General features: G+C 45.1%; 1 protein-coding gene and 1 pseudogene across 1 annotated transcript; both read left to right on the forward strand.

Moving 5' to 3' along the window:
- The first annotated feature begins 5,916 nt into the window (after positions 1–5,916).
- Positions 5,917–8,827, forward strand: LOC108931505 (dynein regulatory complex subunit 4-like; annotated as a pseudogene).
- An 876-nt stretch (positions 8,828–9,703) lies between these two features.
- parp12b (poly (ADP-ribose) polymerase family, member 12b) lies at positions 9,704–17,408 on the forward strand. The gene is made up of 9 exons (XM_018747591.1): positions 9,704–10,257; positions 12,135–12,270; positions 13,555–13,816; positions 15,708–15,803; positions 15,915–16,041; positions 16,238–16,406; positions 16,508–16,628; positions 16,724–16,820; positions 17,098–17,408. The coding sequence occupies exons 1-9, from the start codon at positions 9,920–9,922 to the stop codon at positions 17,162–17,164; spliced, it is 1,413 nt and encodes a 470-aa protein (XP_018603107.1). The 5' UTR covers positions 9,704–9,919; the 3' UTR covers positions 17,165–17,408.
- The last annotated feature ends 451 nt before the right edge of the window (positions 17,409–17,859 follow it).

Here is a 17,859-nt window from a genome sequence, read left to right on the forward strand (position 1 = left end):
CATTTTCTGCTATCATTTTTTCACTATATAATGGCTTATATTCTGTATGACTCTGACGGTGTCCCAGTAAACTGCACCCTGTGCCTATGTTGTTTAATTTATTGGGATGGGCAACTGTGAAAGTAATCACTTAGTCCAGAACCAATGTTTTTTATCACCACGCATTACATGAATACTTGTATGTACAGTTGATAGGAAGTCAGCCTTGTGAACTCATGATGTAACTGACCACTCGCATGATTTTCCATTGCTTTCTACATCTTTCAATCTGGAACACGGGGAAATATTGAAACTCCGCATACCCTGAGCCAGATTCAAACCTACAACCAAGCAAACAGCTCAGGGGTTGTGAGGCACCAGCTTTACACGCTTTACCATCACGTCCCCGGTATAGTTATGTAAAAGCCCCACAAATATGGAAGAAAACACCTTCCGTTCCTTCATTGCCTTGGAAACCGTGCAGATGGTCAGTATGCACTGGAATTTACTTAATGGCACTTCTACCCATCCAGTTGCATTCTAAATTTATGGTGAATAGATACTATGGATCCATGGTAAATATTGATTATTCTTCTTCCTCGGGCGATGACTGGCCCTTCGTTGTGATATTCTCTTGTTGCTCGATGCGATTGGGTAAATGTTGTTTCTTGGCAACCACATAAATAAAAATTCTCTGAAAACTTCCGTCCTCTGCTTCTGTCTTTAATCTAGAAAGACATGTGCCGGTGTCACTGTGATTAAGTCCATCCATCTCTTCGCTGCTTGTTCTCTTCTCGTCCGATACAGTCGAGAGTCCAACCTTCTCACGTTGCATCAAAAGTACAATGACTTCAGTGTTATCATTTGTGCTTCCAAGGAGAATTCATTTATTCATCAGGGTGGCACAGTGGCACAGAGAGGAGCACTGCTGTCTCACAGCACCTGAGAGGACGTGGGTTCGATCCCTGCTGTCTGTGTGTGGAGTTTGCATGTTCTCCCTGCGTCTGCGTGGGTTTCTTCTGGATGCTCTGGTTTCCTCCCACAGTCCAAAGACATGCTGTGACAGAGAGAGTGTGTTCCACTGATGTAGTGTATGGATGAGTGAGCCATTGTAAGTAGCGTATCTAGCAGTTTAAATCACCTTGGTGAATAAGTTGTGTGGGCTGATAACACTACATAGAGTTCATTGGAAGTTGCTTTGGAGAAAAGTGTCTGCTAAATCAATAAATGTAAATGTAATTCTGGCCATTTGTGATCCATCCACACACACCCATTGTCTAAGCCACTTGCCCCATATGGGATTGCGGGGAGCCGGAGCCTAACCCAGCAACACAGGGCGCAAGGCTGGAGGGGGAGGGGACACACCTAGGATGGGATGCCAATCCGTCGCAAGCCACCCCAAGCAGCACTTGAACCCTAGACCCACCGGAGAGCAGGACCTGGTTCAACCCACTGCGCCACTGCATCCCCCCCACATGATCCATCCATCTCTTTGTTTTAGTATCTCCGCCAGCATTACACTTCAAAGGAGTCTATGTATTTTCTGTTCTTTTTCCAAGTTCAGCTTTCACATCCAGATAATGTTAAATATATACTTTTGGTTTTATTCTGATTTTTGATGCAATTCATTATATCTTGATAGGGGGTGTGGTGGCACAGCAGGTTTGTCCTGTGCCTGCTCTCTGGCGGGTCTGGGGTTCAAGTCCCGCTTGGGGTGCCTTGCAACGGACTGGCATCCCATCCTGGGTGTGTCCCCTCCCCCTCCAGCTTTGCGCTCTGTGTTGTTGGGTTAGGCTCCGGTTCGCCGCAGGTGGTTTCAGCCAGTGTGTGTAAATTATCTTTTCACCTTTGTCATCCAAAAAAAGTATTGAGTAAAGGAGGCGTCAACCACAACGAGAGCTTTGGCTCCCAGAAATTCAATTCAGTTTCCGTGAATGATGAAACGCAACAGAAACTGAACATTGAGCCAAGTGTTGAACTCCGCTTGAGTTTGACAGTAACGGGAAACGGCGACACCGAGTGGACGAATCCGGCGAACGCTCTCGTTTCGGTTTCCGTTCACGTTGCAGTTTTGAATTGACTTCATGTGATTAGTCCTCATGAGCGGCTGCTTGGAGCTCCGTGGCCGCCAGGGGGCCCCTAACAAATGAATGAGCCCATGGGGTGGGTGCGCTGCGGCCTCGCCGGTTGGTGAATGTCAGCGGTGTCACAATGAAGAAGGGACCAAAATAAAAAACAGAAGGGACCTGTCAGTTGTGGAGAAGAGGATGGGGACACAGAAACGGTGTGCTGGAGCCTAGCCCGGCAGTGCAGGGTGTGGGGCTGGGGGGGGCACACCTGGGGTGGGAGGCCAGTCTGTCACAGGGCACCCCAAGCAGGGCTCGAGCCCCGGACCAGGCCGAACCTACTGTGCCAACGCACGCCCCTTGCCCCATGCAGTTTATAGTAATTTACTTATAAGAACATAGTTTTTGTAGTTTTGCATTTTAGTGTTATTAACATGATGGGGGGCACAGTGGCGTGGTGGGTTTGGCCTGTGCTTGCTCTCCAGTGGGTCTGGGGTTCAAGTCCCGCTTGGGGTGCCTTGCGACAGACTGGCGTCCCATCCTGGGTGTGTCCCCTCCCCCTCCGGCCTTACGCCCTGTGTTGCCAGGTTAGGCTCCGGTTCCCCGCGACCCCGTGTGGGACAAGCGGTTCTGAAAATGTGTGTGTTTGTGGTTTGGGGTGCGGTGGCGTAGTGGGCTTGGCTGGGTCCTGCTCTCTGGTGGGTCTGGGGCTCAAGTCCTGCTTGACGTACCTTGTGATGGATTGGTGTACCATCCTGGGTGTGTCCCCTCCCCCTCTGGCCTTGCGTCTTGGGTTAGGCTCCGGCTCGCCACGACCCTGCTCAGGATAAGCAGCTTCAGTCAGTGTGTGTGTGTGTGTGTGTGTGTGTGTGGTTTGATTGATTTTCACATTTAAAAAAGAAGAAATTGGTGTAGATTTTGAGGTTAACGAATGATACATTTTCTTCCCGTTCACATTATCAGTAATTTCAGAAGCCGAAGGTATTAGAAGGCGCTCGGTGTACTTTCCCTCTGTTGAGTGAGGTTGTTGAGCCCCTCTCCCCGGGGTGGACTACCATATCAAGGGGACGTATGTGGGATTGTCGATGTAGAACTTCTGTAGCCATTCTGTGTTTGACAGGTGTACGTCGGCATGTTTCGATCCAATACTTCTCTCTTGTAATTCGTTTTAACAAACTTCGAGATCTGTTCAACTTAAGAGAATTTCCCTTCAGAAGGGCTTTCCAGGAACACATACCCTTCCTTCATCAAGCAGGGGAGGAGTGTTTAGTTCTTCAATTTTTATCAGCCTCTCATCCATTGCAGGGTGCCAGTGATCCAAAGCCTATCCCACAAACTGCACAAAGCAGGGTGCGCTATGAACAGGATGCTAGTTTGTCGCAGGACATTTATTTTATTCTCTTTTACAAAGTCTTCATTAAAAATACTGAAAATGTAATTACACAACATCCAATTCAATGCCGTTGATTCGCCAATTTATTGCATAAATATGTAATATTTGTCAGCATCTGGCCATTTTCATCTTTCTACATAATCATTAAAAGCTCAATAATTACACACACACAGGCTGAAGCTGCTGGTCTCGAGCAGGGTAGCGGCAGGCTGGAGCCTAACCCGGCAACACCGGGTGCAGGGCTGGCGGGGGAGGGGACACACCCAGGATGGCACGCCAGTTCATAGCAAGGCACCCCAAGTGGGACTCAAACCTCGGACCCACCAGAGAGCAGGACCCGGTCAAACCTGCTGCACCACCGCGCCCCCTCGCTCAGTAATTAATAAAAAATAAATAAAAAGTTGAGTAATTGAGGGGTACCTTCATTTATTTAATGTAGCTATCATAAAACATCTTTATTAACCTTTATTAACCTTAGAATTGAAAATGACAGAAAATAAAAATACTTTGTCTCCACAAACCCCTATTCAAATTTGATGGTTGACTGATTTATTCCATAGACAAGATGAGCTGCCATTGATGATCAACCCTCAGGAATACCAGACAGGAGCTGTTAGCGCTGTGGAACTGAACTGACTCTTGTTTTGTTCAATTTTACTGAATTCTGTTAGCTTCTTGCGGAACTGCAGATTGTGTTCACACTGTAGCAAGGAAACACTTTAGAAAAGAGATAAGCAAAGAAAATGTAGCTTAAATAAATACACTGGATCGTGTTTGTATCTTTGAAAATGTATAATTTGACCACTGCCAGTGTTAATTTAGCAACTGGCAAGACCAGCAATTGTGTATCACTGTGGCATCTTCAGTGTATCACAAAACTGTGATTAGCGTTGCTAAGGCATGACTTTGTTGATAATTGGGCCGTTGCTAGGATACAACCGTACTGAAGACTCGGTCAGCTGAAGACGTATGCAGTTGTGACAGTTGGATAACTGCTCAAGTTCAGTTGTTTCCTGTTTATGATGAACCGTTATTGTTGGTAGCATCTACCGGTAAATTAATTATTAACAAATTTATCATTAACATTTCTTTGCAAAGCGATAATATCAAAATGGTAAGTGATTTTAGTCAGCCTACTGTTTTTACTGGGGACATTATTCGCATTATTCTCTTTCCTGTTAACTTCTTGGTTAAAGAATTTGCAGCTGCATCAGGCTGCTTTTTGTAAACCATGAATAAGCTAGACATGTGAAATCCTCTTTCGGTAACACTAATTCATCTTACAAATATGTAGGGAGACGATTAGCCAAATAACCTTGCCGATATCATATACGTTATAGCTGCTCTTAATGCATTAGCATCAATGTCGACTCTACGTGACCTGCCCTCCACTTGTGTCCTTCACTGACTACTCAGCTGACCACTCAAAGTGGTCTATTCATTCTTCTGTCAGTGTCATGGTGTCGTGATCCTTCTGCTGATTTCAGGCCCACTTTTCTTCTAGCCTGGTTGTCTCATAAATGTTGTCGTACTCCTTTGCCAACTTGCAATCATTCGCTTTCTCCCTACTCTGTTTTAAATGAGACCTCTTGTGCAGTGTGCAACTTCTTCTAGGATTGTCAACTTTTTCTGAATACAGTCCACTTCTCAGCATGATCGGCAAAGTCAATGGATCTGTAGTGAATCAAAAACACGTATAGCTCCTTTTGGTATTTCCCACTGTTTGATTCTCCAGCAAACGACAGCAACGATGTCTCTTGATACCCATCCTTATATGAATCTGTCATGTACATCACGCCATTACCTTTCCATGCATGACTGCAGTGTATGTTGAATGACCTTGAGCATAACCTCGATGGTGTGTGGAATTAGGAATTTTGGGATAGTTTTCACACGCCATCTTGTCTGCTTTCTTCGGAACTCGAACGTCAGCTGAATTTTTCATTTGAAGGACATTGATTTTCCACTTTTGGTGGCATCCGTTGATGAGCACCTGCATATTTCCTGATGCTTCCTCTGTTGCTAACAATATTTTAACGGCAATCTCATTGCGTGGCCCTTCTCCTTGGCAATGACGTTAGTCCTCGTCTTATTTAAGTCTCCATTATGAAAGGTTCTTGTTCATAAGAAATGTTTTCTAACGCGTCTCCCATGTTGATGGACACTATAAATGGAAATAAAAAGTGTTTTCTTGTGTTATTTCAGCCTCCAAAAAAGAATGCTGGAACCAAGGGTGCCAAAGGGAAAATGCCAAAGATTACAGATGGATCCCCCGCGGAGGAACTGTCCAAAGAGCAGGTTGTACCCTCCGTGTTCACCGTGTGAACGATTATAATGTGTCATCATAACCTGAACAACACACTTCCACTCTTTACTACCAGTGACATAGTTAGGTAATGAACCCGTTGATCAAGAAAGACTGAGCGGTTTTTTAAGTAAGAACTCGAACACCCTGTATCCTACCAAGCACTTATTCTGAGACTGGAGTGTTTATAGCATGTGGTGATAGAGGTGCATGAAAAAGGTGGTTTATTTTTCTGTTCTACAACTGGTTACTGGAGCTTCTGTTCTTTGAGGTTTAATGTTTTTTTTTGTATTTTTCAACAACGACCATGAAGCTCATGGAACAGAATTCCTACCTGCGTGAGGAGCTGGATAGAGAGAGGAAGGAGCGCAACTATTTTCAGCTGGAGAGGGACAAGATTCACAGCTTTTGGGACATTACTAAGAAGCAGCTTGAGGAGAAGAAGGCTGACCTCCTGAACCGGGATAAAGAAATTGAGGAGGTGGAAGTGCGACACCAAGCAGAAATCAAGGTACACACTAATGTATCGTCGGTCATGTGTACAATATGGACCTCCTGGCCGGAGATTGACTTTAAATTCAAGTCAACCGTGTGTGTAAAATCTGACTGGTGATCGGTACAAATGACCTTTCTCATGTATGCTACATTTTGGATGTATCTTGTATGCAGTACACCTTGTTGCTTTTGTATAAGAAAGCACCCATCTAAACTTTCTAACAACTCTAGTTTTCGTTGTTTTCCATCTGTTGCTTTGTAGGTCTACAAGCAGAAGGTGAAGCACCTCCTGTATGAACATCAGGACAACATCTCAGAGCTAAAGGCAGGAGGGGTGGTGGCCACGAAACTGCTGCAGCAGGAGCATAACCAGCAAGACAATGAGCTGCGGAAGACCATGCGTACACTTAAAATGGACTTCAAGGAGCAGGAGCTCTCAAATGAGAACCTAGTCAAGAGTCTTAAACTGGTACGAGGGCCCATTTCTGGAGTGTGAATATGGAACTTTCTTGTGCAGACTTCAGTTTTTTGTGCGAATGCTAGAATCAATTTTTTTTGCTTTTGGGGATAGATAGTTAAATGATCCGAGAAAAAGCAACTTTTAGCTCAGATGGCCCTCTAATAGAATTCCGTTTCAATGTCCAGGGACCATATATTCTCAGTCTGACACCGCAGGTTTTGTATTCTGCAGGTCATCTTTTCTTTGCTCTTTTTAATTTCAACAGAAGCACGATGAAGAAATTACAACAGTAAGAAAGGACTTTGAAAGGCAAGTGCGAGGTGTGTTCATTTTGTGCTTCTGCTTAACAATCCCTTTGGACAAAGTATGGGAATTGTTTTTATTATGGCATAAAGCAAAACCCATGTCTTTGAAATGATTTTATATAGAAATTGAGGCAAAGTATGAGAAGAAGATGCAGGTGTTGAGGCAGGAGTTGGATTTACAGAGGAAAAGTGAAATCCACGAGGTTGAGGAGAGGAAGAATAGTCAGACTGATTCGCTGATGAAGAGCCATGAACAGGCCTTCAGTGACATAAAGAACTATTACAAGGACATCACCCACAACAACCTTGCTCTCATCAATTCACTCAAGGCAAGAACGTAGCACCCATCCAAAGCATAATCACCATATTTCCTGAATACCCATACAAACTGCAACATTACTTCTTAAATGTAAGAACCACCTTTTTATTTCAAGGAGAGATGCACCACATGGATTCATTTTACCAGAAAAGTTATTATCACTGAACTGGCAAACACAGATAAATAGTATGAGATATGTGATTAATAATGCTGCATTGCTTTTCTGGAAGCGTTCTGTTGGTGATCACTGAAGTTTTTCCTGGCAGCGGTATAAAAACATGAACCCGTCTTATAAAATTGATCCTTTCTTGAGCAGGAGCAAATGGAGGATATGAAGAAGAAGGTGGTGCGGCGGGAGAAGCAGAAGGCGGAGGTGCAGCAGCAGAATAAGCGGTTAACAGAGTCCCTCCAGGAGGCCACAGATGAGCTGGGCAAGCTAAAAAATCAAGTTGCATACCATGAAAAGGACAAGACTGCATTGGCAGTAAGTACAATCTCTGGGAAACAGCGTCAAGATGATAAGTGTTCAGACTAAAACATCTCTCCTTTAACACCTGTAGAAACACTCATTGTCTTTATGCTGTTGGTATCAGCATTTTTTTTAATCTGATCTAATTAAGAGAAGACAATTTTTCTCATTCTTCTGTTTTTCAGCTTGTGTATAGAGTACCTTTTAAATTTCTCAGTTAGGTGTACTCTATGTTGTACCCTCAGTAAAACGTTGAAGTTCATTTTAAAAATGGTTGAGTTTCACATTTATCTAAAGACAGAGATGTACTAAGTAAAAGAGCATTAAAAGACGAGACAGATGATGCCGCATCTTCTTACAGGTGGCCAAAGCACGTCTTAAAGCTGCAGAAAAAGAGATTAAAGACTTGAAATGGGAACGCGATGTGCTGGAACAGAACTTTAACAAGGTTAGATGCTCTGCTAAAGCTAAATCAATTTACTTCTATTCCCTGTGCTTTTGCAATACTAATGTATTAGGAGCAAGTTAACAGCAAATTAGGTCCCTCGTCACTTTCCTTATGTCTCAGCAACCATGTGTAATTTGAACCTCATGCACATGTCCAGGTCCAAGCAGAAAGGGATGAGCTGTACCAGAATTTCTCCAAGGCCATCCTGGAGGTGCAGCAGAAGAGTGGCTTAAAGAACCAGCTGCTGGAGTGCAAGCTGAGCACCCTCACTGACAACATGAGGAGCTGCAGCTGAAAGAAGTCCTGTCTGGATGTCATGGGCTTCAACGTGGTGATCCTCAGGCTGGAGGTCCAGTTGCCTGCAATGAGCTCAGGTCTTCTTGAAACACTCCGAGTTCCTTCAGTTTTGTGTACCAGCTGTTATTGTACACACACAAAGACAGACATTAGGCAGGATCATTTCTGTAAGCTATGGTTCTCTCATAGGCAGGCTCTCAATGACCACTTATAGACATGCTCCAAATATCTGAGCCTTGGGCCTGCAGGGCTTTGACCACCATGACATTAGGGACAGATGCCCAGAAACAGTTGTCTCCGAATAACCCATGAGACTGATACCTTCTCTTTACTCTTATGAACAGTAAAACTTGCGAAAAATCCTGAAATCTCTTATTAATCAGCCTTAATTTTACTTTCCAAATGACATGAAAAGGCCCTGCTGTAGTGTCCTTGAGTCAGGTATCTTAGATCCTCCTGGAAAATACCACGTGGATTGTTTCAAGTATACATTGCATAACGGAGAAGCTTTATCTAGGTGACATGGATGCCAGAATATGGTGGAAACAAAAAAAAAAAAATTAATGTGCTTCGTGTTAAAAGGCAAAAGGTTTAACAGCTGTTGGTGCGGATAGTCTTTTTTCCGGCTGCTCAGTTCCTGACCAGACACCAGCGTGAAGGAAGCGCAGCAGCAACTTTCATTTCAGACACCGGTGTACAGTATTTCACTATATGGAAACTGAAAGTAACTCAGTGATTTTGTCCTTTTTGAGAGAATTAATGAATAATCAAGAAGACAGGACTGGCCACGAAAGAAAATGTCTCTTTTATATGTCACACCAGTTTTGTGGGAACAATAAAATGGCACTAAGGGGTTTACATGACGGTGGAAAGAGAGCAACTCATTTGGTGAACTATTTTACAGTATTTGTAGCAGGACACATCTACTGTAATGTATGTACGGTAATCTGTGGTGTGGTACCCTGGTATATAGATGTAAAAAAGTTTCTTTCTGGAATTACGTTCCATTAAAATATTCTTTTTCCTTAGTCGATGGCTTTACTGCCCTTGATTTTGCCCATCCTGGCTTGTTGAAAGCAAAAGCGAACGGCAGCCGTGGTCCGCATTTAGACACATCACGGGTGGCAAAAGAACTCGACGAGTCATTGCAATGAAGAAATATGATGTTTAATGATGGAATGTGGGGCACGCGGCGCGTTGACTGCAATGACAGCGCAGTTCCAGACGAAAGAAGACGGAATTGCGCGCCGCTAACAATCCCTCGATGTCTTAGATCGCATCGCACCGAGTTCTGAGAGGGGGGGTGCTGGGTGCGCGCGCGAGAGACCGCGGGATGCGCGCCTCTCCGTCATCCAGTGGAAGCGCGCGGCGCAGCCGGCCAAGATGTCGTTCGCCAGGGTGATCCACTACGCCACGAGTATCCTGTGCTGCAACAAGGGCTCCATGGACCTGCTGGAGCTCTACAGGAAGGTGTTTCGGCGCTTCGAGATCTCGGAGGACCACTTCTGGTACATCGTGAGGAAATGTCCGCGCTTCGCCGTGGTGAAGAACGCCGGCGCGTGCGACGCCGCGTCCGAGGAGCGCGCCTCCGACTGCACGGTCGTGGCCAAAACGTCGCTGCGCATCTGCAAGAACTACACCAAGTACGAGTGCGGCGACTGCCAGGAGCTGCACCTCTGTAAATACTTTGTTTACGGCAACTGCAGATACGGGAAGGGGAGGTAAGGACGGCGCGGTGGGGGGAGGGTGGCGAACGAAGAAAGAAAGAGCAGAAGGAGCTCTGCTCCGCCGCCGGCCGTGATCCGCCATTTGTGATCCAGCAGAGCGGCTTCACTCCGTTCCTTCCTGCCGACTCCTCGAGCCCCATTTCACATTTCCGGACGGTTCCCGTCAGTTTTTTGCTGCTCGGCTCGTGCTCTGCTGGCGTCCCGGTCGGAGCGCGGCTCGTGACCCCGTCTGTTTGAGCAGCGAACAGCGGGAGGGGCTTCGTGACCGCGAGGAGCGCCGAGTGACAAATAAATAAATAAATAACCAGCTCCTCCGCTTCCATTTGGTCGCTCTCGTTCCCTTTCATGTGTATCGTTCCCTACTACTAGTTTTCGCGCGCGTCACGCTCGAGCTTCTCTCCTTCCCAAGGATTTCGCGCGGAAAGCGGGTAAAGCCTAAAGCGGCTGTCTGTGTGCGGTTAAAACGGGCAGAGAGAGAAATATAATATAATCGTCTAGTGTTGTTCCGTCTTCCACACACACTTTTTACCCCGGTAAAACCGCACGAGGCCTGTGTGGCCGTCAGGTTGGGCCTAGTAACACACAGCAGGTTCGCACCCTCAACTCCTGTGTGTGTGTGTGTTTGTCGCTTCGCTTATGTATATGTATTACGAGGAATAACTAGTGTTGGCAACAGTACTCTGAGGAGTTACACACAAAAAATGAGCAGTGCCACTCAACGGACATCGTGGCGCTGTCAACAAATTCTGAGACTGGGCAGCGTGCGCTGCAACAGGGCCGTTTTGGGGGTCGGTCCCAGAACTTATTGACTGTGCGCCACACACACGTACGCTGGGAACCAGGCTTCATTCCAGCCTTAAGGTCCTGCTCGTACCGGTTCGGTTAAAATGACCCTGCTGCTGTATAACTAAGTAGTAGCTTGATGTTTTCACTTGGAGAAAAGTGAGTTATAGCAAAAAAAAAAAAAAGTTGCAGCCACACGGTGAATGGAAGTAGGGAAGTGTGTGTGTATTGTGGGGGGCAAAAATATTGTCATTAGTATTGATATTGTTAGTAGTAAATACTGAGGGGGTGGGTCGTGTTAGGCTTCTTTAAAAGTTGGGGAGAACAGTCATAACCATTAAAGATTCAAGAGTTTATTGTCATGTGTGCAGTAAACGGTTCCTTACACCATACAACGAAATTCTTACTCTGTGAATCCTCTCAGCGGCCTATGAAATAAATTGTAAGGACATAAGGAAAGAAGAACACAACGCGGAAATCACAAATTTACAAAAATTACTATTCCTGCAAAGTCACAAATTTACAAAAATTACTATTAGTGCAAAAATCCAAGAAATAAAGTTATATACGCATATGAAGTGTGCAGTGGGCAATGTAAACATGGAAGTTGTACATGTGCGAAGTCCTGCAGAGGTAGATTGGTCTATTCGCAGTTGAAAGGGGGTTTGTATTTGTGTGCGCAAGGAATGCGGAGGTCGTCTGTGGTCTCTGATGTTACCGGCGATGTGTGTGTGTGTGTGTGTGTGTGTGTGTGTGTGTGTGTGTGTGTGTGTGTGTGTAGGAGGGATGGGAGGTAGCGGACACCTCTCAGCCTCGGCGGGTAATCTGTGTCTGCCGTGATGGGTGGAGAGGCAGTGGATGGGTGTCGTTCACCATCTTTGTTGTCCCTTTGTTGCGAAAATTAGCATAATGTCTTCCGTATGTTGTTTATTATTTGTTTACTTTTGAATAAATAGCCTTCTCGTGAGTGTCGTGCTGAAGCTGTAACCTTAAAATTGCACTTTTTTTCTTTCTTTAAAGGTGTGTATTGAAGAGTCACAGCTTGCTCGGTGTCAGACACTTGAACACTGATCTGTTCTCTCCCCTAGGAAGCAGTGTAAGTTCTCACATGATGTGAGGTCAGAGCACAACTACCCCCTCCTGAGAGAGTGTACCCTCCACGAGCTTCATGAAGAGGACCTCTTCCTGCTCCTGCTCCAGAACGACCCTTCTCTGCTCCCAGAGGTGAGAACATCTAGCAGGTTCAAGTGATCTCTAGGTATCAGCTGTGAAGGGCCGTTGCCAGACATGGTCATATCCGAAGGATCTGATGAGTAAGTTGCTTGATATGTAACATTTTTCCCCTTGTAGTACCCATAGAATTTAAGTTATTGTCCATTTTTTGTGGTTTTCTGTGTATCGTAGCTCAGAAGATTTGTGTTTTGTCTTGTGTCCTCTATCAAGATCTAAACTTCTCTCCTTTGCTTTACACACCTTCTAATTTGACAGCCATTTCAACCCTGAGACAGTGTGCAGTCCCAGTGCTTTGCGACTCCCGCCAGTCATCCATTCTGTGAGGGATCTCCTTACGTAGGTCCATCGGTCCATGTAATCGCTGGTAGCTTAACTGGACGCTTGATGGACGCTTGTTGTTTCAGGGATGAGGAAAGTTTGGTTTGCAGATAGCAGACAGCTGCGTGTCCTGCTTTTTGGTTGGAATGATAATATTAAGAACAACATGAAATTTGTGTGGACCGTCCCCGCAGAGACCGCAGGTTGACCGCACGCACCACAAAATGGGGACATCCTGCTAACCAGGCAATCTCCTGCCATCAAAAAAGACAGAAGATTATATATAGATTATTGTAACATTTGTTCTAATTGTCTAGAATATAAGTATCGTTCAAGTCTTAAGTGCTTCAACTGCCCTGATGCACATGCAAAAAATAAATAAATAAAATAACAACAAAAAAGGAAAAGAAAGAAACAAAAAGAAGACAGATTTTTTTTTTTTTTTTTTTCTTTGGTCTGCTGTATGGATGAAGAATTCCTCCAAACCGGACATGTTACCTGCTGTTTAAATGATGGATCTTTCCTGTTTGCTTGCCAAAAGTGTTGGGATTGTCACTTCATCAAGTTTGGACTTGGTTGCAAAGCAAAAAAAAAAAAAAAAAAAAAAAAAATTAAAACAAAAAAAAACACCAAAAAAAAAGAAAACAAAAAAACAAAGTTTTAAAAAAGGCAAAAAGGAAAAAAAAAAAATGCAGTGTCCTGTTGATGAAGGTATTTGTTCCTGGAGAGTGCCTAAGATGAGAGGTAATGTAAAAACAACTTGGTGTGAGGTTTGTCAACACTGAGCACGGTGACTCATAATGTTAAGCGTGTATTTCTGCATATCTGCACTGCTAAGCCTCCTAAAGGCAGACAGAAGCAAACTGTCCATGTGGCGAAGTGCTGAAGAGTCGTTCTTATTATTTTTACAGCACAGTGTTGCGTTCTTTCTTGTTTGCTTCTCTTTTGTGGATACAGGTGTGCTCCCATTACAACAAAGGTTCAGGTCCGTATGGGGCCTGTACGTTCAAAGCCACGTGCACCAAGGTGCACATCTGCCAGCACTTCATCCAGGACGACTGCCGATTCGGCCACCGCTGCAAGCGGTTGCACACCATTGACGATTTCGGCCGCCGCATGCTGGAAGAGAGAGGTCTTAGTGGGGAGGTCATCCACGACCTTCCCTTCATCTACAAGAATGTGTACCGGCTGAATGCTAGTGTCTCCTACCCGGAGAGAGGTTAGTGAAAGGAGACTGGGTGGCGAAGTAGTTAATGCGCTCCCCCACGTGCACAGTTCCAGTTGTGACTAAAGACTATCAGTTTGGATTATTGTTATTAGCATAATGTATTTGTTTAGCTGACATTTTTCTTGAAGGAGACTTGCTGTGGCAGGCCTATTCGTGTTTGTACACGTGGGTGAATTTTACTGGAGTAATTCAGGGTTAGTCCCTTGCTCAAGATCGTATCAGTCTCTCACCGAACAGGGTTTATTAGTTCTGTGAAATCACCCCTTGGTGAAGAGATCAAATAAACCTTATTAAAAACAATAATCACTTCATGGTCAAAAAAAGTCAAAATAAATAAATAGAATAACTAACATAGGGGGTGCAGTGGGCTTGGCTTGGTCCTGCTCTCTGGTGGGTCTGAGGTTCGAGTCCCGCTTGGGGTGCCTTGTGGTGCACTGGTGTCCTGTCCTGGGTTTGCCCCCCTCCTCCAGCCTTATGACCTGCGTTGTTGCCGGGTTAGGCTCTGGTTCGCCTCGACCCTGCTTGGGACAGGCGGTTTCAGTCTGTGTGTGTGTGTGTGTGTGTGTGTGTGTGTGTGTGTGTGTGTGTGTGTGTGTGTGTGTGTGTTTTGTTTCTGGAATAACTAACATGAATAAAAAACCGAAAAGTTATTTTTAATGCCTATTACATTAATATTATATCTCTAAAGCTGTTGTTTCTGGCTTTTCCTTTGATATATTTTTGTTCATTTCTTTATTATCAGTAGTCCATTGTCCACTTCAGGGTTGCTGTGGTCCATAGCATCCCCCCAAGCATAGGGTATTACGCAGTGTACTGGAGTAAGGCATTTTAATGATTTGGCTTCATGAAATAAAGTTCCCATGAATACTCTCTGTCACTGCAAATGATATATGTCACTGCTGTGGATGTTCATTCTGCATCTTGCTCTGCCATCTTTAAGCACAGAAACTCCCCTGAATTGGTCCAGCCTATAAATGGGTGATTTATTATACAAAGCTTTGCTGGTGTAAGTCCCTTTGGAGAAAAGCATGAGCAGAATGAATTAATAATGAATCTGCTGTTCCATTTGTGCTATCAGATTGTCATCAGCGGTCATGATTGGTTGAACCTCTCAAAGTGATTGTTCTCCCATGTTGCCTTATGCTAAGTATAATTAGGTTTCTGTATATAGTTAGTTATTGTATTCTAATATGAATTTATTATATTCTGTAATTTTCTTGTTCCCATGAGTGTCTGCATTCTATATGTATTTATTTAGTGGACACTTTTCTGCAAATCACCTTACAGCGTTAGTGCACTTATAATTATTTACCCATTTGTACAGCTGAGTAATTTTACTGGAGCAATTTAGGGTAAGTACCTTGCTTAAGGGTACTACAGCTGGAGCTGGGATTTCAAACTGCAACCTTCATTCCATTTTTACTTTGTTCCTCTTGTGCTGAACCAGGGAGCCAGGAAGAGAGTAACGTTTGTTGGGAGTCACCTGTGTGTGTGGGTGTGTGTCCTCCTTTGTACTGCCTGTAGCATCTTTTTCAGGATTGCGCCCAAAACATTAATTAATATTATATTAATCACCGTATAAGGAGCAAAAATGCTGTTGTACTGAAATTATAAACCTGTTGTGTGGAAAAAAGGTATATAATTTCACAAGCTATTACTGTAATTTTTTTTTTATTATTATTTTAAACCCCCTCCCCCCATTACACGGACCCCTGTATGTGAGGGATCCATGAACTGCAGCAGGAGTGAGAACTGGAACCCAGGTCCTTTGATTGCAAGGCTTTAACCACTACAGTCCCTGCCGGCCTATAATCGCAAACACCAATAACAGGTGTGGCTCAGCCAACATCACTGAAGGTGCGTGGACGTGTCGTTGTTTCAGAAGCCGCAGTGGAGCCCATCGCCAGACCCCTCATGCAGAATGAAGAGCGAACCGAGATTTGTCTTCATTTCATACGAAGGAACTGCAGGTTCCAAGGTGTGTCCGGCTGAAGTGCCTAACTTAACCCTTTTCGCTTCCCCAGAAGCGTCACAAGCGTGAAACCAAGACGAAGAAGACCATCTGGTAACAGGTGTCATGTGCTCTTAGATCAGTGCATTCGCGTCCATTTCAACCTGCCCTACAAGTGGGAGGTGTTTGATGGCGAGGGCTGGAGAGACCTGCGGAGGATGGAAGAGATTGAGAGAGCCTACTGTGACCCTCGGAACACCCACAGGTGAGCTGCCTGTGCCGCGTTCTTTAAGTTCTGTTGTTTTTCGTAACGCTCGAGTGAAAAGTAGCTGTGGAAGTGGCTCACGACAATCCCCGGAAAGCAGCGGGTGTGCCGTAATGGCCTTGTGATCAACTTTGGAGAGGTTCTCAGTAGAGTAGTTTCCGCTTACCTTACCAGCACTCACTGCCATTGCCCTTAGCCCGGGGTCGAGACCCGTGGACTTCCTAACCATGACCCGGGACTCCGACCCGGTGCGACGGCTCTCCACCGCCTCCTCCGTGACCAAGCCTCCCCACTACATTCTAACCACCGAGTGGCTCTGGTACTACAAGGGTGATCACGAGAACTGGATTGAGTACGGCAAGCCCGTAAGTCCTCACGCTTCTGCTCTGTTATTGCATGTTTACATTTGCATTCATTGTCGCTCGTCAGTGTCGGCGACCCTGCGACTTCCTCACGTTTCCTTCAGGATGACAAGCAGCGTGTGACTTCGGTCGCGTCGCGAGATCTGGAGCTGGCGTTCCTTACAGACGGCAGTGCGGAAGTCACAGTGATGAAGGGCCATCGGCAGTATTACCTCAGTTTCCAAGGTAACCGTCGCAGCCTCTGTCGGCTCGCCTCTGGTGACACGCGAGACAGAGTGCGGGGAGCTGTGTCGTGATGGCTCTTTGTGCCGCCCATGCAGATATGTACCAGCGAAACCCAAAACACAACACCAAGAGGAGAGTGAGGAGGCGCCCGAGATTCGTGTCCATCACCGAAGTGGAGAATAAGATCGCACGGTAAACTTGTGCTTTGAATGTGGCAAATCCCAGCTGTCCAGCAAGTTAGGGGGCGGAGCCTGAGGTAGGGGTTTGAGCACAGGGGCACCGACTTGGGGCTTTTTGATTTTCTGGATGACCAGATGAGTTGCCTTTCTGTCTGAATAACGGCACTTTAACTCTTCGGCACCTGCGTCAGTGTCTTCGTATGCACTTGTGCTCTGCTCCCTATACGATGCCCAGCTAAGAGAACCGCCAAGCTCTTAAGTTCTCTTGTTTCTCAACTATACCTCTCTAGGGGGATGGAGCAAGATGTGAGGAAAGCGCACAGATATCATCAGTTGGAGTTTGCAGAGATCTCCTGAGAAGGGTTCGTTTATTTGCGGTCAATGAGGCTTCCAAGTTCACCACCCCCCTCTTTGCCCGCTGTCCTCTGCTTTTAGAATTTCTTCAAACTGACTTTTAAACCCGGTTTTGTATACTTCACATACCAGCGATCAACGCAGATATCGACGTCATACCCTGGAAGGAGACTGGAAGCACATATTTAAAAAATTGGATGTTTTAAGTAATATTTCTGCCAAATAAAGGATATTACTGAATAAATCTGAGCTGTGTTGCAGGTTATGACTGTGTTCTTCATCGGTGTTTCTCATTATTTTATATGCAATGGAGAGAAGTGTAATAAGTTCAAATTTATATAAATGCCATTTAAAAAATACATATTACAGTTGTGTACCTGTGTGATGCCATGTAACCAAAAATCAAAGTAGCTTTTGAAACTGTGATAAGTGGTAGTAAAGTGAAATATTTTAATGGATACGGTGTTTCTGTGTGCTACATAAGAGGATGTGAGTTATAGGATGTCACCTCTACTATTGTAGTTAGGCTTCACCTAGAGCTGTTTAAATAGCGAGTAGCAATAGCCTGTCATGTCTTGTGTCTTGGGGTGAACCTGGTTCTTTACCGTGTGTTTTAATGCGCCCCGCCGATCCTGGGTTGTCGTTTGGCCCCCTTACCATCTGTACACACCCCTGTTCAGCATGCTGTTCCCGGTCGT

Source organism: Scleropages formosus, chromosome 2, assembly GCF_900964775.1.
Source record: "Scleropages formosus chromosome 2, fSclFor1.1, whole genome shotgun sequence".
In the NCBI taxonomy this organism is placed as follows: domain Eukaryota; kingdom Metazoa; phylum Chordata; class Actinopteri; order Osteoglossiformes; family Osteoglossidae; genus Scleropages; species Scleropages formosus.